Source organism: Heloderma suspectum, chromosome 1 (genome assembly GCF_057233095.1).
Source record: "Heloderma suspectum isolate Gila_16-S chromosome 1, 16-S_ref, whole genome shotgun sequence".
NCBI classification, from domain to species: domain Eukaryota; kingdom Metazoa; phylum Chordata; class Lepidosauria; order Squamata; family Helodermatidae; genus Heloderma; species Heloderma suspectum.
In genome coordinates this window covers 225681960-225708603 of record NC_139458.1, presented here as the reverse complement: position 1 = coordinate 225708603, position 26644 = coordinate 225681960, and the positions used below count along the sequence as shown (strand labels likewise).

The 26644-nt window shown below is 42.4% G+C and overlaps 1 protein-coding gene across 19 annotated transcripts in view; it reads right to left on the bottom strand.

The window, feature by feature from the left end:
• The window catches only part of PCNT (pericentrin), a 278152-nt gene that overhangs the window by 210198 nt on the left and 41310 nt on the right, over window positions 1–26644 (bottom strand). For 13 of the 19 annotated variants that reach the window (XM_084820798.1, XM_084820789.1, XM_084820783.1 and 10 more), the window contains 3 exons: window positions 19422–19686; window positions 9964–10042; window positions 4991–5207 (listed from right to left, as the gene is read on the bottom strand). In XM_084820798.1, the coding sequence (XP_084676924.1) occupies window positions 4991–5207; window positions 9964–10042; window positions 19422–19686 (561 nt within the window). Of the gene's footprint in view, window positions 1–4990; window positions 5208–9963; window positions 10043–13401; window positions 13492–17738; window positions 17828–19421; window positions 19687–20171; window positions 20781–20945; window positions 21034–26644 lie in introns of those variants that run through there. The other 6 variants (XM_084820863.1, XM_084820873.1, XM_084820897.1 and 3 more) reach the window with 5 other exon arrangements.

Genomic DNA, 26644 nt, shown 5'->3' with positions numbered 1-26644 from the left:
TTATCGATGCCCTAAACAATTGTGCCCTAAAAGAGTTGGTCATGGAACCGGCGAGAGGGGAGGCGACCTTGGATTTAACCTTAAGTGGCTATATATATATATATATATATAGAGAGAGAGAGAGAGAGAGAGTGTGTGTGTGTGTGTGTGTATAAAATTGCCCAGGAAGTCCAACACAGTCACATTTGATTTCAAAAGAGGAAACTTCTCTAAAATGTATACCACAGGTTAGGAAAGGTAGCACCAAGACCAAGAGGTCACCAGCATGGTTAACAAGCAGTGTTAAGGGAGCTCTTAGAGAAAAGAGGGCTTCCTTCAGAAAATGGAAGTCTTGCCCAAGTGAGGAAAACAAAAGGCAGCACAAGCTTGCACAAAGGCGATGCAAGCAGACAATAAGAGATGAAAAATGCAAATTGAAGAGCATATCGCTAACAACATCAAGGCCAACAATAAAGAATTCTTTAAATATATCCGAAGCAGAAAACCAGCTAGGGAGGCAATTGGACCACTGGATGACAATGGAGTTAAAGGAGGACAAGGAGATTGCAGAGAAGCTGAATAAATTATTTTTATCTGTCTCCACTGCAGAAGTTATAGGACCTGTGCCTGAACTGATGTTTTCAGGAAGGGAGTCTGAGGAACTGAGGCAAATAGCGGTGACAAAAGATGACGTTCTCAACCTTATTGATAAATTGAAAGCAAATAATCACTGGGCCCAGATGGTATCCATCGTAGAGTTCTCAAATAACTCAAATATGAAACTGCTTATCTTCTAATCAAAATATGCAACATGTCCCTAAGATCAGCCTCTATACCAGAGGACTGGAAGATGGCCAATGTAACACCAGTTTTCAAAAAGGGATCCAAGGGGACCTGGGAAATTACAGGCCTGTTGGCTTAACATCTGCTCCGGATAAATTGGTTGAAGGCATTATTAAACATAAAATTAGTAAGCCTACAGAAGGACAAGCCCTGCTGAAAAAGAATCAGCACGGCTTCCGCAAAGGGAAGTCCTGTATCACTAATCTTTTAGAATTCTTTGAGAGTGTCAATAAACATGTAGATGGGATGATCTGGTAGACATTGTTTACTTGGACTTCCAAAAGGCTCTTGACGAAGTCCCTTACCAAAGACTTCTGAGCAAATTTGGCAGTCATGGAATAAGAGGATAGGTCCTCTTATGGATCAGTAACTGTTTAAAGGACAGAAAGCAGAGACTAGGAATAAATGGTAAATTCCCCCAATGGAGGGAAGTAAATAGTGGGGTCCCACAGGGATCTGTATTATGACCAATGCTTTTCAACCTGTTCATAAATGATCTGGAATTAGGAGTGAGCAGTGAAGTGGCCAAGTTTGCTGATGACACCAAATTATTTAGGGTGGTTAAAACAAAAAGTGATTGTGAAGAGCTCGAAAAGGATCTCTCCAAACTGGGAGAATGGGCATCCAAATGGCAAATGCAGTTTAATGTAAGCAAATGTGAAGTGATACACGTTGGGGCAAAAAAACAAAACAAAAAAAAACACCCCAACTTCAAGTGTAGCCTGATGGGATCTGAGCTAGCGATGACCAGCCAGGAACGAGATCTTGAAGGTGAGGTGGACAGCTCAATGAAGATGTCAACCCAGTGTGTGGCCACTGTAAAAAGGTGAACTCCGTGTTAGGGATAATTAGAAAAGGAATTGAGAATAAAACTGCCAATATCACACTGCCCCTATACAAATCTATGGTGCGGCCACACTTGGAATACTATGTCCAGTTCTCGTCACCACACCTTAAAAAAGATATTGTAGAGGTGGAAAAAGAGTGCAGAAAAGGGAAACTAAAATGATAAAGGGGCTGATGTATCTCCCCTATGAGAGAGGGTTACAACAGTTGGGATTGTTTATCTTGGGAAAAAGGAGGGTAAAGGGAGACATGATAGAGGTCTTCAAAATTATGCATGATGTGGAGAATGTGGATAGGGACACATTTTTCTCCCTCTCTCAAAATACTAGAACCTGTGGTCATCCTATCAAGCTGATTGGTGGAAGATTCAGGAAAGATAAAAGGAAGTACTTCTTCACACAGCACACAGTTAAAACTATGGAATTCACTACCACAGGATATAGTGATGGCCACCAATTTGGATGGCTTTAAAAGGAGGTTGAACAAATTCATGGAGGAGAAGGCTATAGATGGCTACTAGTCCTGATGACTATGTGCTACCCCCAGCAGTGAGCCTATGTACACCAGTTGCTGGGGAACATGAGTGGGAGGGTACTGTTGCACTCATGCCCTGCTTGTGGGTTCCCAGTCAACAGCTGGTTGGTCACTGTGTGAACAGAATACTCAACTAGATAGACCCTTGATCTGATCAAGCATGGCTCTTCTTATGTTCTTATAAAAAATGTCTTAATTTCAAATGTAGAAATGGGTGGAAGTTAACTATGCTGTATCACTTCTGTTATGTTGCGGTTTCAGCTTACAAGATTCTAATTTTTAGGCTTTCATCACCAAACAAGTACTCTGACTTGTTTAGGAGAATAATAAATATTAGCCTTTTGTTGCAACACACCACCACCGCCGCCACAAAGGACCCACTAGGCTCTGTTATTCCCACCCATTTCAGCAATTTATCCAAGCTTCTCAGCTCTCAATTGTCAAGTTTGGAATTTTCAAGAATTAAAATCTCTCCCATCACAGAGATAACCTGCCTAGGTTATCTGTGCTCTGATAACCTCAATATCAGACAATTGCAGCATGTTGTGAGACTGCCTTGAAGATTATCCAGAAACTACAGATAGGGCACATTCCTATGCATGTTTAAACAGAAAAAAAGTCCTACAACTCCCAGCATGGCTGGCTGGGGAATGCTGGAAGTTGCAGGACTTTTTCTTTCTAAACATGCATAGGATTGCACCCACCTTAGCAAATTGTGTTCCCATTGGATGGTCTTCATCCAAAACACATCTTGCTGGTTCTTAAATAGTAGCACTGGCTTCTGAGCACAATTTGAAGTGCAGGTCCTTATCATTAAAGCTCTAGATAGCTTGCGACCTGGGCACATGAGGCAGTGCCTTTTTCCACAAAAGCCCACCCATTCATACAGATGAAGGGTCAGAGACCTTTATCTGGGTCTAACCCCCCCCCCCCCGCTTTCTGAGAGCATGTGGGGGTGGTGCCTGAGGAAAGGGCCATCTTAGTTGTGGCACACCACCAACAGAATACTCTCCTCACAGAGGGTTGCATGCCAGCTGCTTTCATGTCATTTCAGCAGCAGGCAAAGACATAAAAAAAAAAATTCCAGGCCTTTAAAACTCTGAATTTGTTGTTATCCTGTGCTGTGTTATGCTGTGGTTTTTTAACACAGCATGTTATGCTGTAGTTTTTATACTCATATGTTTTTGTTTTTCTCCTGCTTTTATTATTAACCGGTTTCATGGTTGGATTTTAAGTTGTTTTGTTAGCCGTGACTTGGGCCAGAGAGCGGAGGAGGAAATTCCCCAAGAGACTTTAGGAGACAGAAAGGAATGTTCTCGAGGACGCACTAATCAGTTATGGCCAGGCACAAGTGCTGCTTCCCTCTTTGTGGGAATACAGCAACTTACAGAGGGGGAGGACTTTGCAGGCGTGTGAGCCCACCACTACTCCAAGAGGGCAGAGCAAATGTGGAAGTTAAGATGCTCTACCAGGTTAGCCAGTCACAAGAGACTATTGGGGAAGAACCTCTCTGAGGGCGGAACTGAGGAAGCCTCTCTAGTTCTGTGTTGAACATGTTCTGTTAGATTTGCAGCAACTTCCTACCCTACTGTAGTACATCTCTTAAAGAAGACTGTAACTAGGGGCCGGGGCAGTTTAGTCAAGTATTGAATCTAAATAGTTGAAAGACTGGTTGTTCTGCCTAGGAAAAGCCTATTGCTGTGGAGATCAATTCTTTATCTGATGACTACACAACAGGAAGGTTCTAACCCTGACAGCTGGTATTCTACTGAAGAGCTGATCTACCAGTACAAGGAGAGAATATAAACAAATGCTTTGGTAGAGAATCTCTGTAGCATATCCAGACACTCACACACTCGTATCAGAACTCTTGCTTTATGCAAAAACACTTATCTCTCTAGCAGTCTCATGTTCTGCAGACTACCACTTCAATTTCCATCACATGCAGACATATTGGGTAGCTTAGGAGGGGAGGAATTGTTCTGTTCTTTTCATTATTTAAAACATTAAGATTCTGCTTCTCCAAAATTCAAAGCAGCTTCCATGTTCTACTGAGCAGGCAGGAACTCAAGAGGAACACTGCCAAGTTTCCTGCCTACAGTGAGGGAACCCTGTTTGCTTTCCATATAAAACCACATATAGCAAGATGCAGAAGTAAAACCTTTAACAAATAGCAGTTATATAAAACATTTCATGGATATTTGAGTCTTTATGTAACTTCTGGTAAGGACAAACATTTGAAAACTGAAAAAGCAATATGACCGACTCAGGCAGTCTTCAATAATTTATATTAGAAAATATAGTACATTTTCACATACTTATGATCATTGGTTGAGTGAATCATATGTTTATGTTTAACCTTTGACTTAAACTTCACACATTCAGTATTATGTTTGTTTATTTGTTTGAAATGCCATAACTCTGTTGAAAACAGATATATTGTAATGAAATTTGGCACATATGTCCAGGAAATAATTTTATTGTTCAAATATCAGTTTGACCACTACACATACTCCCATGGAGGGCAAGAAAATGTGAATATAACAAAATGTGATATCTCCCTTGAAGACTGAGACATTGGAATGAAAGTTTGTGTGTATGCCCAGAATACCATCCAAGCATGAACTCCAGCTTACCATCTACAACTGATTTCAAAGGGAAAGAAAATTCAAAATGCACTGCCATTGCTCTTTGGACTCTTTGAAGTGAGTCAAAAGAGCAAGCTTCTTCCATGTAACTGTAATTTTAGCAATTCAAAGCAATTTATCCATGAGACATAGCATTGTACCTCTGAGGTGCTCTTCTGAAATTTTGGCACGGAGCTGTTCGAGATTTAAACAATGTTTACTTTTCAGTTGCTCAATTTCAGAAGTGTATCTGTCCGAGACATCCACCTTCATCTTCATTAGGCTCTCTTGATATTGGAGTGTCAGAGATGACCTTAACAGCTCAATCTCTCTCCTGTGTTTTGTATCCAAATGCAGCTGTAAACAACAGAGTTCTTCCTAAAGCCAACATGTGGAAGACATAAACCATTAGGATTTAGGAAACATATCAATTTTGAGTTTTCTTGTGCATAACACTTCGTATTACTAAAATGTGCAAGAAGGCTATATTGAACAAGTTGTTCATAGCCCTCTCCGGTAATCAGCAGTAAAACGCAATAATATAACCTATTATATTATAATCTGTAGACGAGTTTCCAGCACAGCCACAATCAGAGTGGAAACACAAATGCTACATAAAGAGAATGAGAATTGAGCAAGAGTCATACATAACACTACTCTTCAACTACTAGGTCACAAGACTCCCACCATACAAATATATGGTAAAAATAATTAAGAAATGGGTCTCCAAACGCTTATCTGGGAGAAATGGGGAAGAAGCTGGATGTGACAGTAGCTGAAGATGGCCAAGAAAAGGGAGGCAACACATGAAGTAGAAACCACCTGAGGTTGTACAGTAGACTATACAGCTTCAGACTGCAGGGCTGTGTGTCACATTTTTAGTCTTTCTCCAGATAAACAACCCTCCTTCCAAGTTAAAAAAAAAAAAAAGTACAGAGAAGGCTTATGTCCCAGCCTGTCTAATTTCTATCTAATTTCTATTTCTAGTGAGGATTTTTTGGTTGATTTTTTATACATAGAGGAGCACTCAAAATGGTATTCCCTACCTGCAATACAGTCTACCACAAAAAGACTTTACCAACTCATTCTCATCTCATTCTGCTAGATATGTAGAACATGACTCAAGAGAGAAGAAAGGTATTCCAAAGTAGCTAGGAACAAGGAGAGGTGAGTTTGGGCTATAACTCACTCATAATGGAGGCAAAATAATACAATTCTGTGAACATTTTATGGGGACTAAAGTCTGACAACTATTTTGGGAAGGGTGGAGAATAAACTGGGCCAGGCCAAGCCAACCGTCTCAAAAATTTGACGAAAATTTATTGGGTTAAAAAATACGACATCGTTGCCACCAAAAACCAATTTTTATATGCTTTCCTCTACCAAAGTCCTACGAAGGTGTTTTTGGTGTTTAAATAGTGATATTTTGGGCAAAGGAATCCATTTTAGTTAGCAGAAATCAACTCAGATGTCTAGATCTCATAACACAATTTTTAGTTGTTATCCACATTTTTTCAGTTGAACATTTGTAATTTTGTATTTGTGTTGCTCACAGTGCCACTGAAAGGGCCTGGTGTCATTATTCAGATCCTCGGAATTAGTACTTCAACCCCAGTGTCATGATCACTTGATGGTGAAGGATGGTGTATGAAATTGTCACTTCTGTTTGGAATGGCAGCTTTAATGAAATGCAGTGGCCAACAGGTTTCCATGTGAGAAATGGCTCAATAAGCTTGGTGGAATATCAGGTTGATGATAGTTCAGAAAGATGTACACCTAATAGTTCACTCTTGTAACAGTCAATTCATGTAAATCACAATTGGGGTAACTTTAATAGTCTTCATTTGTCTCCACCTAAAAGCTGGAGCCCCAACAAGCGTCTTGCTCATGTTATCACGATAAATGTATCTCACTGTGAATTGTCCCATATTATTGAAAATTTTATTATTGAATTTAATTATTATTGAATTTAATTATTGAAAAATCAGCTCCAGTGTGCAAGTGAAGAGGTATTATCATCGCAATAATTTCCTGGGACATGATGCCTTGCAGTCAAGAATCACCCCATTTCTCTTCAGTTCAAATACATGTTGTGTGCAGTGTTCACTGCCAGAACCACTATCCTCTCTGTCAACCAGAACAATTTCTTGCACACCCACCTTTCAGGTTTCTGGGCAGGTATAGGAAAATATTGAATCTGTTCTTGTGTGGGAACACCGGACATATTCAATTTTGATGTCCATGTTGTCAGCTGACAAATCTCAGCAGTTATTTCTCAAGTCGCAGATAAATCGAGTGGCTGTGCTATAACCCTAAATTCAGTTCTCAAGAATTGAAGACAATGTTTGACAAGTTTGTGAACATCTTGTGGTAGCTTTTTAACATGGGTGGTTTCCTTTCCCTTTTCATAAGTATGTTCCACATCACACCAGAGTACAGTGTATATGTTGCCTAGCATTCATGCTCACAGTCATTAATGCCCATTTCCATATAATAAGTATCATTCATAAATTATATCTGCAAAGTTGTTGGGTGCTGTGCCAAGACAAGCGACAAAACCTTATTTGAACCTTATCTCCCCCTCTAAAGTCTGTTTCATCCTGTTTTTGTCTGTCCTTTGCTACTGGCATGCTCACCTCCGACTAAATCCCATGTCCACTAAAGCAATGTACTTCTCAGTTGGCTGCAGTTCAACCAAATTCAGCTTTCCAACTAATTTGATCTTCTGGACCTCTCTCATCATTCCACCAATTTTAAGTATTGAGAGGCATTAATCAGTTAAATAGTTTTCCATCACCTTACACAGATCAAGTATTTCCTTGAACTTTTAAGTTGCTATGGGAATTATTGCCATCATTGCTTTCCTTAGCCACAGACTTACTGTACAGCTTTGGTTCTTTGCTCATTTACTTGTGGTCTGCTGAAACTGCCTGTTCTGGTTCTGTGAACTGTTGCACGCAATGGAGTCTCACTAAAAGCAACATACATTTTTTGCTAAGCTCATGTGCTGTTTCAAGATCTAGAATTAGTAGGTCTCAGGCAATCATTCTAAACTCAAGAGATCCAAGAGCAAGTTTAGCCTGATGTGACTAAATGGATCACTGTCAAATTCTGTAACACAACATTAAATTCTAGACTGCCTTATGATCCACAATATCCAGCGGGGTTGCATAATTCCCACAGCAATGTGCAGATGATAACTTGATGTTTGCAATGGCATGTAGAACAACCCTGACTATTTACAGAGTTCATATTTCTTCCGAGAGTCAACAGTATTTCCCTTATAAAAAAATTTATTCACCTGACTAGCCTTTCTCTTTGAGCCCTTATTTATGGTCCTTTCTATCAAACAACAGAAAGGGTAAACAAACATACGGCTTTCCTGTGATTAATTTTGCACCAAAAAAAATCCCTCGTTCATGTACTGGTCTTGCTCCTCTGGGAGAGAGGTGATATGCAGCCAGAATTCCAGCCATTTTCCATATCTGTCATTGTTGTAGGCTTAGAACTATGGTATCATTCTAAGGATACCTTGAATGTTTCCCAGTAGAGTTCTTGTCAGGATTATTCATCTTCAGTCAATCTGTCATGTGCATGAAGCTCAACCAATAATTTACCATAAGGGTATCTGGGATTTGTAAACAGATTCTGTCTCTAGTTCCAGGGTACATAACCTTTTCAGACCCAAAATACAAACAGTTCTCAAATTTGAATGAGAAGACTGGTCAACACTCTCACATCTAAAGGATATGAACAATATTTGTCTTATAAATTAAAAACAAGTAACCAAATAAGTAGTATAAAAATAACAGGAAAGCACAAATGACTCAAATCACTATTCATTAGTTAGCACAGTGTGAGTTAACAGTTGCTAGTTGACTACAGTTCCTGTTGCTTGTGTTCACTCTTCTTTTTTTTGATGTCTCATCTATCTGCTCTTCTTTCTGTCTTCTCCCACCCTTCAGCTCTCATCTTATTCTCCTCTTCTCCCTCCAGCTGTCACCACCTATGACTTTTGCCTTTGCACTTTCCCAACACTATATATCCCTCCCTTCACTTACTCACCATTTAACCTCATAGGAGTAGGAATTACAGTAAGAAACTCAAAAAATTACGAACATTTCCCTGAAAAAATGACCCATAAAAGTTCAAAATAATTTTAGAGATCTAGAGATTTAGAAATCTAGAGGGGTAGCCACGTTAGTCTGTTGCAGAAAAAAGTAAACCAAGTTTTATGGCACCTTAAAGACTAACAAATTTATTTAATCTGGCATAAGCTTTCGTGGACACTATCCACTTCATCATATGCAGTGTCCACAAAAGCTTATGTCAGAATAAATGTGTTAGTCTTTAAGGTGGCACATGACTCCTAGTTGCTTTTGACGATTTCTGATGACAAAAACTCATCTCTTATCCCTAAATATCCTTATTTAAACATCAAACACATCTTCCTCTGACTTTTGTAAGGGAAAAGAAGTTAAGATTACTGTTTGGTGGCAGCCATCTTCTATTTTTCACTCAGTACATTTTCCTCATTCTCCACTCTTTCAAGGTATCAAAACACCTGTCAGAATTAGCGGCCACAGAATCCTATTGTTTTACCTCAGACAGCGTATCACATTTGCATACATATTCCCATCATTTGTTGAGCTTCTTAATAAAGTAGGCACAAAAACTACATAGAAAGATAATGTGAAAGGTACATTTAAATCACCTCCAACACCTTCAGATTTATATGGTAGAATTTTCTCTTGTCTTTTTGAGCAGCAAGTCTATGTGTTATCTGGATTCATTTGCTGCTGCACTTACACTTTACTGCTCTCTTGTATCTAGGTTCTTCTTCTATACTCAACTTTTTCCATCATTTATATCTAGGATCCTACTGCCCTTTTTCCTTAAAAAATAAAAGACTATTGGGTTGGCCTGTGTGTGTGTGTGTGTGTGTGTGTGTGTGTGTGGGGTGGGAGTTATTGGACCATCACTACTGTTATTTGATGGCAACACAGCTAGGCAGTATTATTACTGTTAACACTCTTGGCAAAAATATTGCAACTCAACTCTTACAAAAGGAAAAGTGAATTCTCTTCTACACACACTTTTGAATATACTTCTTAATTGCTAATTAGTGATTTACCTTGTGGTGTTCCAGTTGCTGAGTTAGCTGATCACAACTCTCTTTTTCAGTCATTACTTCTAAAAGTGTAGCAGATGTGCTGTATAAAAAGGGAAGTTTCAGAAAAACAAATAACCTTGACTGAGAATTTTTAATAAAGAAGTGCATAGACTTAAGCATGCATAACAGTGTACTGAATTGCAAATTTGGGGCAACACACAAGCAGCAATGCTGCCCCCCACTAGACAGGAAAAGGTTAGTATGAAGTGGGCTGTAGGCTGACATAGCTGGCAGTCTCTTCCACAATTGCAGCTTCCCTTTTTCAGTTACCACAATAATGGGACTACTAGACACAATGATATCTATATACAGCCCTCGTCATACTGGCATTTCTCCACAAACGTATGAACTTCTGTGTGGCCGAGGAGTTGCTTAACCAATATCTATCCTCCTGTAAGCTGAAAACCATGGCTTCTTTTCATACCCTCAGTGGATATGGTGAACAAATGGATCACTTACAGCATGTTGCTAAATGGCTGCAAATTAGAATCAGTGCTGTATTGCATCCAAAACAAGATTTGGGGCTCATGCAGGTGGAACATATAGCAGGTGGGGCATGTGTGATTTTACTATGTTTCTGAAGGGTTCTCACAGGCATGATATGATAGCCCCTGCTAATGCTGTAGCCTGGATGGTGCAACTAAGGCTTCCGAAATTATCCTACAACGGTGGACAGGGAAGAGCCAATTCACACGGTGAAGGCTGCAGCCTTCATAGAGATACTGAATGGCCATGTGCATAAATGGCTGCTGCATAAAGTAACAACAACCACCGCGTAACTTTTCATTGCTCAACAAGGAAATCACTGTTCTGTCTACTCAGCACCATCCAGTAGTCCAAACACTTGAGTGCTCTCCAGTTTGCCCAGCATATCTACACATCAGGTTTCCCACTGAAATCTCTGAGGCTCAAATCACAGGGGAAGGGGCTCAGGATTCCTGGGGTCAACCTTCCCAGGCAATCAAAGACATGAATCTCCACAACCAGCACAAGGAAATGGAATGATTCCTGGGGTCATCCTTCCCAAGCAATCAAAGGCAAGATTTCTAGAAAAGGCCCAAACAAATCCACACACACACAGACTTCATCCAACCCAGAACCTTCGTTGGGATTTCTGCACTACATGAGCGAGGCCTATTAGGTCCAAGAGAATGGATCAAACCCGACCTCCTGAGTTCAAAGTCTATGAAACCTGACGGTACTTCTCATGGCAAGTCCTTAGCAATCTAAAGTTCCAACTAGAAGGAGAGTCCATGTGCAGAATGCCTCCAGGGACTCAGACAATGGTAGATCCTGACAGAGTTTCGGGCAATGAAGACAAGAATGTTCCTAGCAAAGGCTCTTCACCTTTGCATCAGCTTAAAAAGGGGAGGTATGACTGTAAGACACTGTCAGGGTGGAAACTGAGCCCATAGAACCCCAGAGCAGTTCTGATTCTGAGGAGGAACAGCAATCCGTGGGAGAGGAGCCCGCTCATCCCTCACAGGCACAGCAGCTGGCAGAGGTTCCTCCTGCTAGCATTCCTGAGATAGTTAGTGACCCTGGCAGTGAGAGAGTGAGGGAGGGGGGCTTGCTAGACGCAGGTAGCGACGAGCGATGGAGGGCGTGTAAAGGAGGTGTAGCACCCATTTGGCGCGCAAGCAACAGTCGCGTCCCGTGGACACAAGGGAAAGAGGGAGGAACTCTCCCTAGCCCATAAGTTTAGGGTCTGCAAGTGTTTCTCCTTCAAATGGAGACCAACTGCCTAACCCGGAGCATAGGCTACTCTGCTGTTCATTGCTTAGTCACTGGTGATTAGCATCTGAAAGAGTCATTAAGTTGTAAAAGGATTAAAGCCTTGAAAAGAATCCTTTGGTCTGTGTCTTGAGTTGACTATTGGAGTAGACTGAAAGAGGCCGCTAGGGCACTCCTGACAGACACTTCCTCTGGACCACTTGACAGACAAGGGCTTTTGTCCTTTCAGCCATGCCCTTGTCGAAACAGGGTGTCACTGCTCATCCCTCTAGCACTGACTCTTCTGCAAACCCTACCCCACTTCTGTCAGGTTCTCACCGATAGCTTCCAGCCTCCCTGCCTGCCAAGGCCAGACAAGCAGGTAGATAGGGAGAAGGGTGACTCCCACTGCCTCTGCTCTGAGAACACTGACAGAGATAAGCTCACACAGATTCTGACAGTCCAGAGGCTGAAGAGGCCCAAACCCTTCCAGACTACTTCTAATCAAATCCTGGCTATAACCCACAAGGCCCAGTGCAGCACTGAAGCTGGGCCCTGCCATCATCCGCTCCCCCAAATATACTTCCCTTTCCCAATATTGCTTTGGCTTGGCTTACTTGGAGATTGCTGGTAGAAACAATTGACTAATTGGGGAACTTGGAAAGATACTGCTTATGTTTCAGAGCTTTCTATGGGTCTACTTGGAAATCTAAATCTAAACTATGTTGGGCACTCCCCCACTATGGCTTCTTTCAGGAAACGCAGGAGGTGGTAAAGCTCAGGGCATGTCTTAGAAAACTACACGTCAAAGTGGGGACTGATGAAATGCTGGGTGAAACTAAACAGAAGGGAAAAGCTAATCAATAGCAATACAGTGCAATTGATGTAGGCTTCAGTTTCATAAAGTTCTATGTTACAAGCATTCAGCAAATGGCTAGAGAACTTTAAACAAGTTATCTTAAAAAACAAATCTACTAGTACAAAGTGGGGGTATGACTTTGGCAGCAAGATTCAACAATGATATTCAAAAGCAACGCTTTCTATGGCCAGAAGGCCAGGTTCATGTCTATAGGTGTTTAGTTGGATAGTCTAGGCTTTCGGTATTCAAGGGGAGTATACAAACATATCAGAAACAAAATAGTCTCTTTTGCAAGGAGAAAGGAGAGCTCGACATTGGCTGTCAGTCCTGAAGCTTTTCAAACCATATGGGGGCACAGAGGTGGTTGCCAAAGTCTCTGCTTATTGAATTGGTGATGATCCCCCTCCCCCCCCTTACAAAACTAACCTCAGAGTCATAGGGCAGTTTTGAACTGCAGGGTTCTTATCAGAAAGGGAACAATTGTACTTTTAAACACTTTTCAGACAAGGACTAAGGAAACTGAGCCTTGAGTGAGGGGGCGAAACTCTTCGGGGTGACTGTTCATTAACTAGGCTGGGCAGGCATTCTCAACAATATGCATGCTTGAAGCCATTCACAAGAGTGCTTCAAATTGGAACTTTCACTTTCTGGTTCTCAAGTAGAACAGAAGAGCCTGACTTAAGATCTGTTGCTTCAAGGTAGAGGTTCTGAACTCCATTCCCCTGACTGTGGCTCTGGGCAAATTCCCTTCAGTCTTTGACCTAAAAGATTCCTATCTGCTCATTCCCTTCCAACCAGTGCACCACAATTTCCTGTGATTTACTTACAGGCAGCAGCACTGCCAATACTGTGCTCTGCCCTTTGGGCTAACCATGTTGTCCACAAACGTCACCAAGGTCCTAGGGATTTCAGACTTCAGGGTAAGGGGCATACAAGCTCATGCATAATTGGACAATATCTTGAACAGGACCCCCTTGAAAGGAAGCAGAGACAGAAATGGTACTGGCAAAAACGGTAGAGCAAAGCATTGTCAGCAATTGGGACTAAGCCCTTTTCAACTGCTTACATCATCTAGGTATAATCATTGACACAGGGTAGGAGAAGGTGTTTCATGAATCTGCATACCATACTCATTCAGGTGCTGAGGCCCCTCAAAGTACCTCAAATTCCCTCCTCTTGGCTGTTAGGAAGGCTCATTCCTAGTATTGTGGGGCTGGCATCACCTCAGACTCCTACAGATGGCCATTCACTCACACCATAAAATCCTACGATGAGATGAGGAAGATTGCTTAGCCCCAGTCTCCCTGATGCTCAGATGCTTCCTTTCTGTGGTGGTTATAGTACAGGTGTAAGAATACTTGGTGTAATAATGTAGAACATGGTGTAAGAATGCAGTGGCTCAGCATTTTTCATCCCCTCAAGACATTTCATCTCAATGTTCTTGAACCAAAAATCATCTCTGTAGCATGCACCCATGCATTCACTTCCAGAGATTTCTCAAAAGAAAACATACGATCTTATCAATTTCACCTCGGTCCTGCCATACATCAGCAAGCAGTGTCGTGCTAGGTCACCAGAACTTCACAAACAGGCCAGATTGTGCTTCAGATGTGCAGGACAGCACATCCAGTACATTAAGGCCCTGCACATCAGAGGAAAGGACAACTTCCAAACTGGTTGAGCAGACAGTATTTAACCCCAGTGAATGAGCTCTCTATCAGTCAGCTTGTTCAGTACTCAGATTGTTTAATAAGTTGGGACCCTGGCATAAAACATGTTTGCAACTGCATTGGAAAGTGTTGCAAAGATCAGCAGCCTTTCTCCAGAACCAGGTTAGGGGGAATCAATGCCCTCTCCAATCCTGGCTGAGAGAGCTTGGTACATTTTCCCACCCTTTCTACTCCTGCCCAGAATCTTAGCAAGGATCCAAACAGAACGGGCAGTTGTCACCCCAGTGGCACCCCAGTGGCTCCCCGCTGGCCAAGATGTGCGTGGTTTGCCCCCTTACCAGACTTCAGATCTGATCATTACTAAGTCACAGTCCACCATGATCTCTTCAGCTAACCTTCCTCTATCCAATGCTGGACCTACCGTAATTCTCATATGGAGGCTGAAAGGACAGGGCTAGCAGACTTGGGATATGCCTCTAGAGTACTTTACACTTTCTTGGCAGCCAAAACACACTCCATCAACCAGATGTCTGGAGGCATTTCATTCCGTGGTGCCAGGACAGATACCTCCACCTCTCATGACACTCCGTTGCTGCTATTCTAGATTTTCTCCAGAATTGTCTCAAAAACTTACTCCTTCCATGGTAGGTAGTGGATCTGGGTTCAGTTTTAGCCATTGTAAATGAAATCCCATTAAGGCCTCACCGATGCATCAAGCACATTTAAGGGAGACAACATGCTTTGCCCTTATGGTGACGCAAAGGTTCCCAGCTGGCAATTGAATTGGGAGCTTCAAGTGTTAAGCAAGTCAGTGTCTGAGTAACACGAAGGTGTTTCAGTGTTGTTTCTAATCACTGAGATGGTTCATCTAGTGATCATCTCCTCTGCACACAGCTTGTCAGAACCAGCAACACTAAGTGCTGACCCAGCTGATTCTTTGCCTCAATTGCTCCTTTGTTCTAAAAGTTAATTCCCCTTCTTTCGTTCAAACTCTTGACATTCAAAAGAGAAGGAATGGCAATGTATAAACATCGGGGGAACACTGGAGGTGTTCTTCACTGCACTCAGAGTTTCAGATAGTCTTCTATCATTTTCATCATCTAGCAGGCGAGGGCAGATGTCCTCCTTCTCGTGGTGGATTAAGACATGCAAGTCAGAAGACACAGAGCTCTGGGGAAGCCTCCACTTTCTTGGGGTCCTAGTTCACTCCCTCTAAGAAGCAGCTCCCTTCTGAGCCATTAGGACTCAACTCTCTCCTGAAGAGGTGTGCAGGGCAGTGAATTGGTGATTCCTTATTTATTTACTCACTCATTTATTACCATTATTTATTTCTTCCTTTCAGGATAAAAGCCCTTCCAAGGCAGCTTACAAGTAAAACAGTACTTTAATAAAAGCTACTATAAAATATTAAATACAATAACTCATGAGGATCCATGGTTGATGGTAGAAAGTCCTGCAGGGGAAGGGAGAGGCAATCCAGCTGGAGCAGGGGTCAGAGTTAATCTTCACCTGCCTTCCTCTATACAATTTCAGACTGAGAGTCCTGTCAAGGCCCTGCACTGCCTCAGATGTGGCAAAGGCTTCACCTCACTGGGCATTGCTGTAGATTGGGTTGCAGCACTGGTTGGGTCAGATTTCACATGGAAGCCAGAAGGTTCCGAGTGATGCAATGATTACTCGAAGCCAACATGGATGTGTCAAGAACAAATCCTGCCAGACGAATCTGATCTCAGTTTTTGTTCAGGTAACCTCCCTTGTGGACTGTGGGAATGCTGTAGACATAATGTACCTCGACTTCAGCAAAGCTTTTGAAAGTGCCCCATGATATCCTGATTAGCAAATTAGCTAAAAGTGGGCTAGATGAAACAACGATCCGGTGGATCCACAGTTGGCTACAGAATCGGACTCAAAGAGTGCTTATCAATGGGATCTTCTCAAACTGGGGAGTGATAACGAGTGGGGTGCCGCAGGGCTCAGTCCTGGGCCCAGTGCTCCTCAACATTTTTATTAATGACTTGGAGGAGGAGGTGCAGGGAATGCTGATCACATTTGCAGATGACACAAAATTCGGCAGGATAGCTAATACCCTGGAAGACAGAAACATTCAAAGTGATCTGGATAGACTGGAGCGCTGGGCAGAACACAACAGAATGACATTTAGTAGGGATAAATGCCAAGTTCTGCACCTAGGAAAAAGAAACCAAACGCGCAGTTACAAAATGCGTGATACTTGGCTCAACAATACTACAAGCAAGAAGGATCTTGGAATTGTTGTAGATCACAAGCTGAAGATGAGCCAACAATGGGATGTGGCTGCAAAAAAAGGCAAATGCTATTAGCTTCCAAATCCAGTGAAGTACTAGTTCCCCTCTACTCAGCACTGGTTAGGCCTCATCTGGAGTACTGTGTCCAGTTCTGGGCACCACACTTGAAGAAGGATGCAGACAAGCTGGAGAGGGTTCACTGGAAACAAAGCCCTATGAGGGGAGAGTGAAAGAACTGGGCATGTTTAGCCTTGGGAAGAGAAGACTGAGGGGAGATATGATAGCGCTCTTCAAGTACTTGAAAGGTTGTCACAGAGAGGAAGGCCAGGATCTCTTCTCAATCATCCCAGAGTGCAGGACACAGAATAATGGGCTCAAGTGACAGGAAGCCAGATTCTGGCTGAACAGCAGGAAAACATTCCCGACTGTTAGAGCAATACAACAATGGAACCAATGACCTAGGGAGGTAATGGGCTCTCCCACACTGGAGGCATTCAAGATGAGGCTGGACAGCCATCTGTCAGGGATGCTTTTACTTAGATTCCTGCATTGAGCAGGGGGTTGGACTCGGTGGTCTTATAGGCCCCTTCCAACCCTACTATTCTATGATTCTATGCTGGGGCTGGAAGCCAGGTTGTCTATATGTTGCTCCAACAAGGAGCACAGTAAGACTGAGCCTTAACTGTTTGGCTACCTTTAGGCTGGTTGGCCTTGCCTCCATACTGACTGAAGCTTTGTTTCTTAAAGGGGCCTGGCCTATTTTAGTAATCTCAGGCTACAACAGCTTGAGATTAACTGTGGTATACTAGTGTCCTCATGGCCCAAGTCCTCAGAGACTGCAGCTAGTAATGTGACCTCCTCTGTATGCGGGAGAGCTGACTGCTGAGGTATTTCTGGAGAACTGGGTCCTAGGGAGCTGGAAGCCTCATGATGCCTTGCTGTGGCCTGAACTATAAACTCTGGAGCCTCTTCTTCTGAGGGCAAGGGGTTGAGATCCTCTGAAGACGAGTGTTCAGGGTCCATCTCTCCTTCTGGGATCCTTCCCAGAGAGCAGTAGGTGGTAATGGTCTGGAGGGAGGGGACACAATCCAGGTGGAGCCGGCTCTGTGATGATCCTCACCTGTCTGCCTCTCTCTTCTGGGATCCTTCCCACAGGGAACTACTTTGTTACATGCCAGTGTTTAAACCACTTAATGGTGTCAAGTAGAGAGATGGGAGAATTTCCATTACCTTTGAATTCTACTTGTTCACCAGACAGCGGTCCAGCTCACGTCTTGTATGGTCCCTGGTCTGGTTTTATCACCAGGGTCTGGATTAGGCCCTATGAAATAAGGATTACTGCTTAGATAGTAGTTTCTGGCCTTAGGGAGGGAGATGCCTCCTTCCCCATCCACTCAGACTATCCTTCTTTAATTAAGAAAGATTCTGCCTCCTACTGGATGGTTTGAAGAGCACCCCAGCCTGGCAAACAAATAGAAGGAGAATCTACAGACAAGGAAAATTATCAATTTTTGCTCTTTTCCTTCTTCTCTTTAGCTGCTGCTGCTGCTTTGCTTGCAGTTGGAAGCGGGAAAAGCAGGTTGTGCAAGAACTGTGTTTAAGCAAGGGTTTACTTCTGACTTCCCAATTAAAAATATAAAAACTTCAAAGTCCGTACAATACCCAAATCTCTGCTAATGAGTAAAATATAGTACAACAGAACATTAAGGCACAATATAGTACAAAATATAGTACAACAGAGCACATAGGCACAAAGGGTTGAAATACAGAGGCATATTAGTGAGACAAAAAATAGATTAGCAAATCAGAATAATGTTGCAAATATAAATGGGTATTTTAAAATCTGTCTTTAAAAGTAAACGCTTTGTCCCAGGATGGTATAAAGTGAAAAAAAATACATATAAACTTAGTTCCTCATTTTTCTTTCAGAAATATCCAAAATGGCATCAGACACAGCTTTCCTAGGCCAACCTTAATTTGAAGCAGCTACAGCCCAAAATGTACTTGCTCCTTAGAGGGAGGGAGCTAGGACACCAAGAAGATGTCTTTCAATGTTTTTTATGTTGATTCTGCTGGATGCTTGACATTGTTGGATGCTTACGTGAAGCATACACGAGTCAACATAAGAAACACTGAAAGACTGACACTATTGGCTTGTCTCTAAACTAGGGGAAGGGGGGACAAACACAGATGGTCTGGGGATCACTTTTGCCCCTTGGACACTCCCGTTGGCCACACTCCTGCTGCTGCCACCACTAATTTCGGCAGCAGGAAACACACCAGAGAGCGGTGGGGGTTGCATACTGCCCACTCCCATGCTAAACCCCTCCAGATTAACAAAAATGCCTATTCCCCAAGTGACACGTACTATTCAACATCTTAAAGATTGTGAGAGATTGCACTTGTGAAAACCACTTATCTATTGTTTCCATTTCTCACACTGATGAAAGCCTGAGTTGGGTACCTTGTTTCTGTCTAGTAACAAATATATTAGCATTTCCCAGAAGATGACATGAGGCAGGCAATACATAGACATTTCCTGGAAAGACCTGCCAGGGGGAAAGTAGTGAAAGGCATCTAATTCCTATAAAACAGGGTAGCTTTCTCAACTCTCCAAAGTAATGCAAGGGGCTTTCCAAAAATTGACGTCTCTAGTTCATCATACAGTGCTAGATACTAATATGATTGTGGCAAAGCTTCTGAGTGGTGGCAAAGGCCAGGAGCAAAGGCTCAAGCTGAAATTTGGGAGTTCTCCAACCTTGGCCACTTCTACTGACTGCCAGAACCAGAGGCCACTAACAATGCAGAGAAACTTCATTACGCATTTTACACTCATTAAGTGTTTAATAAGTCAATTGGCCCCAAGAAAATCTAATGCTACAGATTAACTTAATATTAAATTATTAGTATCACCATAATTCCACACGTTGATCTTGGCTGTTCTCCATCACCAACAGGGAGTCATCCTTCACTTCCTGCAGTCTCTGATGGAGCACTGTTAATTCGTCTCTGTAGTTTTCTTCCACAGACTTTAATTTCTGTTCAAAATAAAGTCTTAATAATTCAAGTTCATTTTCATGTTCACTTCTTTTTTTATCCCATCTAAGTTGAAAATCCTTTTGCAGGCATTCCATTTCTTCCATACATGATGTGCGAGTAAGTAGCTGTTCTTTCAATTCTGGCGGGAAAGGGGGGAAAGAGCATATACTCATCTTTATATAGGTTAATCCAGATCAAATAAGGTTCTACAAATACAACACAACACCCATAAGACAACAACACTATTAAGTCTACAATACTAAACACTTATGTGAGTGTAAGCCCTACTGGACACAATAGGGCTTACTTCTGTATAAACATGTATAGGATTGCAGCGTTGACACTACTCAGAAATCTCCACTTGACTAGACTTTTAATATAATCTTGACTTTCTTAGATACTAAGAAACCCTTGATCTGGTTGAATAGAATTTCTGATTATATGTTTTAGTTACAGAAATAAATTAATTAGGGCATATCCACACTACAAGCCTTTATTGGTATTTATAGCAGTTTTATTATCTGGTAGAGATAGTATCTTAATGATATAGAGCGGGATACAAATGTAACAAATAGATAGATAGACAGACAGACAGACAGACAGACAGACAGACAGACAATATACCTAGCAGAACTGTAGTTCCCAGGACATAAGGGATGACTGTTAAATCCGTTCAAGTCTGTAGCGTACATACACCCTTGAGGAACTGGTATTGTACAATATAGTAGCCTTCAAACGTTTCACTCCAAGGACACACCTTTACCCCCAAACTGCAACATGAGAGCCTCTTTTAAGTGTTTGATCTTTTTCCCTTTCTCTAGGGTAACAAAGATGGACAGAGCTTCTGCAAAAGGCAGCTTTTTGGCGGGCACTTTGCATCACAAGGTGCACCAGCTAAAATTCCCAATTCTACATAACTATTAAAGGTTAAGGAAGTTCTGCCACCCTCTGCACCTCATCTTCTTGTTTATCTTTAAAAGAGAAATCCTTAAAAACAGAAGATTCTTAACACAAATTTCTGTTCTTCTGAGTAACACGGAGACCATTCTCCTCCTTGGGAATTATCTATTTATTTAATTTCAATCCGACCTTTCCACTCCAAAAAATGCCGCTCAAGGCAAATAATAAAATCCAGATTAAAAACTAAATCATAATTAAAATGTAACATAAAAACACACTTAAAAACATAACAAAAACAAATACACAGCATCAACCAATTAAAACCAATTTCTGCGACATACCAGTTTATATGCCAAAGGACTGCCTGAAGAAAAACGTTTTTGTATACTGGTAGAAAGACAAGAGATAGGGAGCCAACCTAGCCACCCTCAACAGGGAGCTCTGGAGCCTGGGAGGAGCCACCAAGAAGGCCCTCTCTCATGTCCCCACCAAACACACCTCTGATGGAAGCAGCACTGAGATCTTAAAACACAGGCAGGCTTGTATGGGAGTAGGTGGTCTTTCCAGGTAGCCTGGTCCCAAGCTGTGCAGGGATTTATAGGTCATAACAAGCACGTTGAATTGTTCCCAGAAACAGACCAGTAGCCAGTGAAGCTGTTGTAACGAGAGAGTAACATGTTCCCTTTAACCAGCCCCTGTCAACAGTCTGGCTGCAGCATTCTAGACCAGCTGAAGTTTCTGAACACTTTTCAAAGGCAGCCCTACATAGAGAGCATTACAGTACTCCAAACAGGATGCAATTAAGGCATCCGTAACTGGCCAGTCGAGGGATTTCTAGGAACAGGTGCATGTTGGGCACTAGCCTCATCTGTCCAAATGCACTCCTGGTCACCATCAAAACCTGGCCATCCAAGTTCAGGGTTGAATCCAGTATATCCAAAGCAGCCTGACCTCATACTTCATGGTCCCCATGCATCACACATATTATTAACAAGGCAACTTCCCCAGTCTCTCCTCCTTGGGTATTAGAACAATAAAAATGCAAAGGATGCATCTTTTCAAGCCCAAATATCAAGGAAATAATACTTCACAAATGTTGACAGCTGGGACCAAGTTGCAGCCCTATACAGAGTAGAACACGTCTCACAAAGGCCACCAAAGAGGACAAGAACCTAGGAGAATGTGACAGTACCATGTGAGGTACTGGGAGCCATGCCAGCACTTAAGACATTTTCATAGTCTCCGATACCCTAATACCTAATACCCTAATACCTAGTACCCTAATAATTAATTACTTTGAATGAGTTTAAATCTCCAGGGCCAGATGAACTGCATCCTAGAGTAATAAAGGAACTGGCAGAAGAACTCTCAGAACCGCTGTCTATTCTCTTTGAGAAATCATGGAGGACCGGGGAAGTGCCAGATGACTGGAGGAGGGCTAACGTTGTCCCTATCTTCAAAAAGGGTAAAAAGGAGGAACCTGGGAACTACAGACCAGTCAGTCTGACATCAATCCCTGGGAAAATTCTGGAGCAGATGATAAAGCAATCCATCTGGAAGCACCTTGACAACAATGCCGTGATTACTCGAAGCCAACATGGATTTGTCAAAAACAAGTCCTGCCAGACAAATCTGATCTCATTTTTGGATGAAGTAACCTCCCTTGTAGACCATGGGAATGCTGTAGACATCATATACCTCGACTCCAGCAAAGCTTTCAACAAAGTGCCCCATGATATCCTGATGAGCAAACTAGCTCAAAGTGGGCTAGATGAAACAATGATCCGGTGCATCCACAGTTGGCTACAGGATCGGACTCAAAGAGTGCTTATCAATGGGACCTTCTCAAACTGGGGAGAGGTAATGAGTGGGGTATCGCAGGGCTCAGTCCTGGGCCCAGTGCTCTTCAACATTTTTATTAATGACTTGGAGGAGGAGGTGCAGGGAATGCTGATCAAATTTGCAGATGACACAAAATTGGGCAGGATAGCTAATACTTTGGAAGACAGAAACAAAATTCAAAGTGATCTGGATAGACTGGAGCGCTGGGCAGAACACAACAGAATGACATTTAATAGGGATAAATGCCACGTTCTGCACCTAGGAAAAAGAAACCAAATGCACAGTTACAAGATGGGGGATACGTGGCTCAACAACACGACAAGCGAGAAGGATCTTGGAATTGTTGTCGATCACAAGCTGAAGATGAGCCAACAATGGGATGTGGCTGCAAAAAAGGCCAATGCTCTTTTGGGCTGCTTTCATAGAAGCATAGCTTCCAAATCCCGGGAAGTACTAGTTCCCCTCTACTCAGCACTGGTTAGTCCTCATCTGGAGTACTGTGTCCAGTTCTGGGCACCACACTTGAAGAAGGATGCAGACAAACTGGAGAGGGTTCAGAGGAGGGCAACCAAGATGATCAGAGGACTAGAAACAAAGCCCTATGAAGAGAGACTGAAAGAAATGGGCATGTTTAGCCTTGAGAAGAGAAGACTGAGGGGAGATATGATAACACTCTTCAAGTACTTGAAAGGTTGTCACAGAGAAGAAGGCCAGGATCTCTTCTTGATCATCCCTGAGTGCAGGACATGGAAGAATGGGCTCAAGGTACAGGAAGCCAGATTCCGGCTGAACATCAGGAAAAACTTCCTGACTGTAAGAGCAATACGACAATGGAACCAATGACCTAGGGAGGTGGTGAGCTCTCCCACACTGGAGGCATTCAAGATGAGGCTGGACAGCCATCTGTCAGGGATGCTCTGACTTGGATTCCTGCATTGAGCAGGGGGTTGGACTCGATGGCCTTGTAGGCCCCTTCCAACCCTACTATTCTATGATTCTATGATTCTGCCCAAGACGACAAACTCTGAGTGGACACAGAGAAGCTGTCTGGTCAGCCACCATAACAGGCAAACAGCCTGTAAGTCTTGCAAAATGGAACCATCCTATCCAAACTGAAGGTAAGGGCCTTACTGATATCCAGGGTATGGAGAGAAGTCTCCAATAGAATCATAGAATAGTAAGGTTGGAAGGGGACATCGACTCTAACTTCCTGCTCAATGTAGGAATCCAATAGCATGGTCAGATGCTGAATCCAATAGCATGGTCAGATGCTGAATCCAACAACATGGTCAGATGCTGAATCCAACAGCATGGTCAGATGCTGGAAAAAAGGTAGCAACAACTATGTCCTGGTCTAGATGAAAGGATGAACCCACCTTTGGAAAGGAGGAACAGTCTCGCCACAGAACCATCTTTTCCTTAAAGAGTTCAGTCTCAGATTCAAGCACCCTCAACTCACTGGCTCTATGCCCCCAAAAGTTAGCTACTAAAATACCATCTTCAAGGTAAGGAGTCACTGGTCATAAGTGGCAAGCAGCCCAAATGGGCTCATCAAGGTGGCCAGCATTACCGATAAACTCCATGAAGGGACCAGCTCAGACACCGGAGGGTACAAATTACATAGACCTTTAAGAAACTTCTTCATGATTGCTGTGAGAATACTATGTGCTCATGAACCTGATTACAAAATGCAGATACAGCTGCTCAATAATGCCACAAAGATAAAGACCTGACAAAACTGCAGAACAGAGTGCAATGAACAAGAAACAGAATCAATCAGAATGAGGACACGTATGATTGGAAACACTTCCATGTATAAGCAGAGCAGTGGAGGATGCTAAGTTTCTGCATCTCCTCTATAAAAGGGTCAAGACATCAGACGGTAGGGTCGAGCCTGGTCCAGTCACCATGTTGTCAACTGGAGAGATTATAGGTCTGGGTATTGGGACTGACTGTCCTGCTGTGTCAGCAGGGAGGGGGAAATGTGGCAGTTTCACCCAAGCACCCTTTGCCTTCAAGAGTATGGAAATGAACCACAGCTGCCTGGGCCACCACAAAGTGATGAGGACTGCGTCACCCCATCTGACCGGATCTTCACTAGGGCCCTAGTGGTCAGAGGAATCAGCAGAAAGATGTACAAGAGGAATCTGTCCTCTCAGTATAGAAAGGCATCCCCTAGGGATAGATGGTCAATGCTCACTCAGACACAAAAACAAGCAGTGTGAGTTTGCACTGGTTGCAATGAGATCTATGTGATGCCTCTCCAACTGGCGAAAGCAGCCCCACAATCAGCCATATGTTTAGCTGTGTTGGCTTGTTGCTTTACCACACCATATGCCTCTGCTAACAGTGGAGTGATTTCTGCCAGTCCTCTGGTAAATATTCCAGAAGAGAAGCTGTTGTTGACTTTACCAGAAGACAAAAGGTTTAAACAAAAAAAATTTAGTAGCATTTTCACTATATTTGGGGGGGGGATGTTGGCACCCATTTATTTAATTGCCCTAATGGTCATTGTTAGGCTTTATTATCATATTTTAGCCAGTTAGTTTACATCTATTGACCAGCAGAATTATTACTGCTTGCCCTGTGCCACTTAAACACCTCTCCCTTCTCTTCCCTTCATTCCTTTCTTTTCTTCGTTCTCTTTTTCTTCTCTTTATCTCTTTCTTGCTAATTTCTGGGGAAAGGAGTGGTTACAAGCCAGAATGTGTCAGGGTGGGAGTGTGATATGGAGGTAGAGGGTATCCCCATAACAGTTGTCGTGGGTAAGGGACGGTATAGTACAATGGGAAGGAAATGTCATCGGAGTTGTGCGGGACCCAGATGGCTATAAGCCATTTCCTTCTTTGATCCCCTCCCCATCCTGCAGGTTCCTAGTGGACTGGCTACAGCACCCCCTGGCCTAGTTGTGGTGTTGGTGAACGTTACGGATGCTCAATTGATATTGTAGTCAGTAATGTGACTAGAGTATCCACATTGTTGGAAATGTTCTTTAAGTTTGTTACAAGTTCTTGAGAAGTTTTCTTTATTATTGCAAATGTATCCTATCCTTAAAGCCAAACGATATATAAGTGTTCTTCTTTAGATAATTCAGATGGCATGACTTAAAGTTAAGGCACGGGGGGAATCTATAGGTTTACAGTGTAAGTCTGTAACAATTTGATGATTTTCAATGGCTAACATCCAGGAAGGGTAATTTGGGGTTTTCAACTGTGGTATTACTGGTAAACTTTTATCACTGAGTGGACAGTGCTGATAAACTTAATAAAATTCTCCAAGCTATACCTTCCATAGTCCCAGATGACAAAAATGTCATCTATGTAATGCCACCATATGCTAGGCTTGTAAGTATTGCTGTACCTTGGAGTTATAAATAGTAATTGCCATTGAACATGAAATTATTGCAAGTCAGAACCAAAAGCTCCTGAGTTATGCTGCCATCTTGGCTGACAGCTAAACATGCCCCCCACCCCACCCAATCTTATTTCATTTTTCAACAGGGTAACTTCCTTAGTCGATTGTGGAAATGCTGTGGACATAACATATATTGACTTCAGCACGGCATTTGACAAAGTGCCCCATGATATTCTGATTAGCAAGCTAGTTAATTGTGGGCTGGATGGCACTGCTACTAGGTGGATCCACAGCTGGCTGGAAAACCATACTCAAAGAGGGCTCATCAATGGTTCCTCATCAAACTGAAGGTGGCGTAGGGCTCAATCCAAGGCCCTATACATTTTTATTAATGAGATGGAGGAAGAGGTGGAATGCTTACTAAATTTCTAGATGACACAAAATTCGGTGGGATAGCTAATACCTTAGACAACAGAAATTCAAAAGGAAATTGATAGGTTAAAAAGTTGGGTAAAAAATAAAAATGAAATTTAAGAGAGAAGTACAAAGTTCTTAATTTAGGAAAAAAAGAAATGAAATGCACAAGCATAAGATGGGGTATACCTGGCTTAGTAATTGTATATATGAAAAGGATCTTGTAGGTATAGTTGATCACAAGCTGAATATGAGTCGGCAGTGTGATGTGGCTGCCAAACAGGCAAATGCAATTTTAGGTTGTGCCGACAAAAGTATAGTTTCAAAATCAGAGGAAGTGACAGTTCCACTCTTCTCTGTGCACGTCAGACCTCACCTTGAATACCGTGTCCAGTTCTGGGCAACACACTTGAAGGATTCAGATAAATTGGAATGAGTTCAGAGCATGGCAACAAAGATCAGGAGACTAGACACTAAGTCCTATGAAGGAACTGAGTATGTTTAGCCCTGAGAATATAAGACTGTAGAGAGATAGGATTAGCATTTTTCAAGAATGTAAAGGATTCTTACACAGAAGAGGGCTGCAA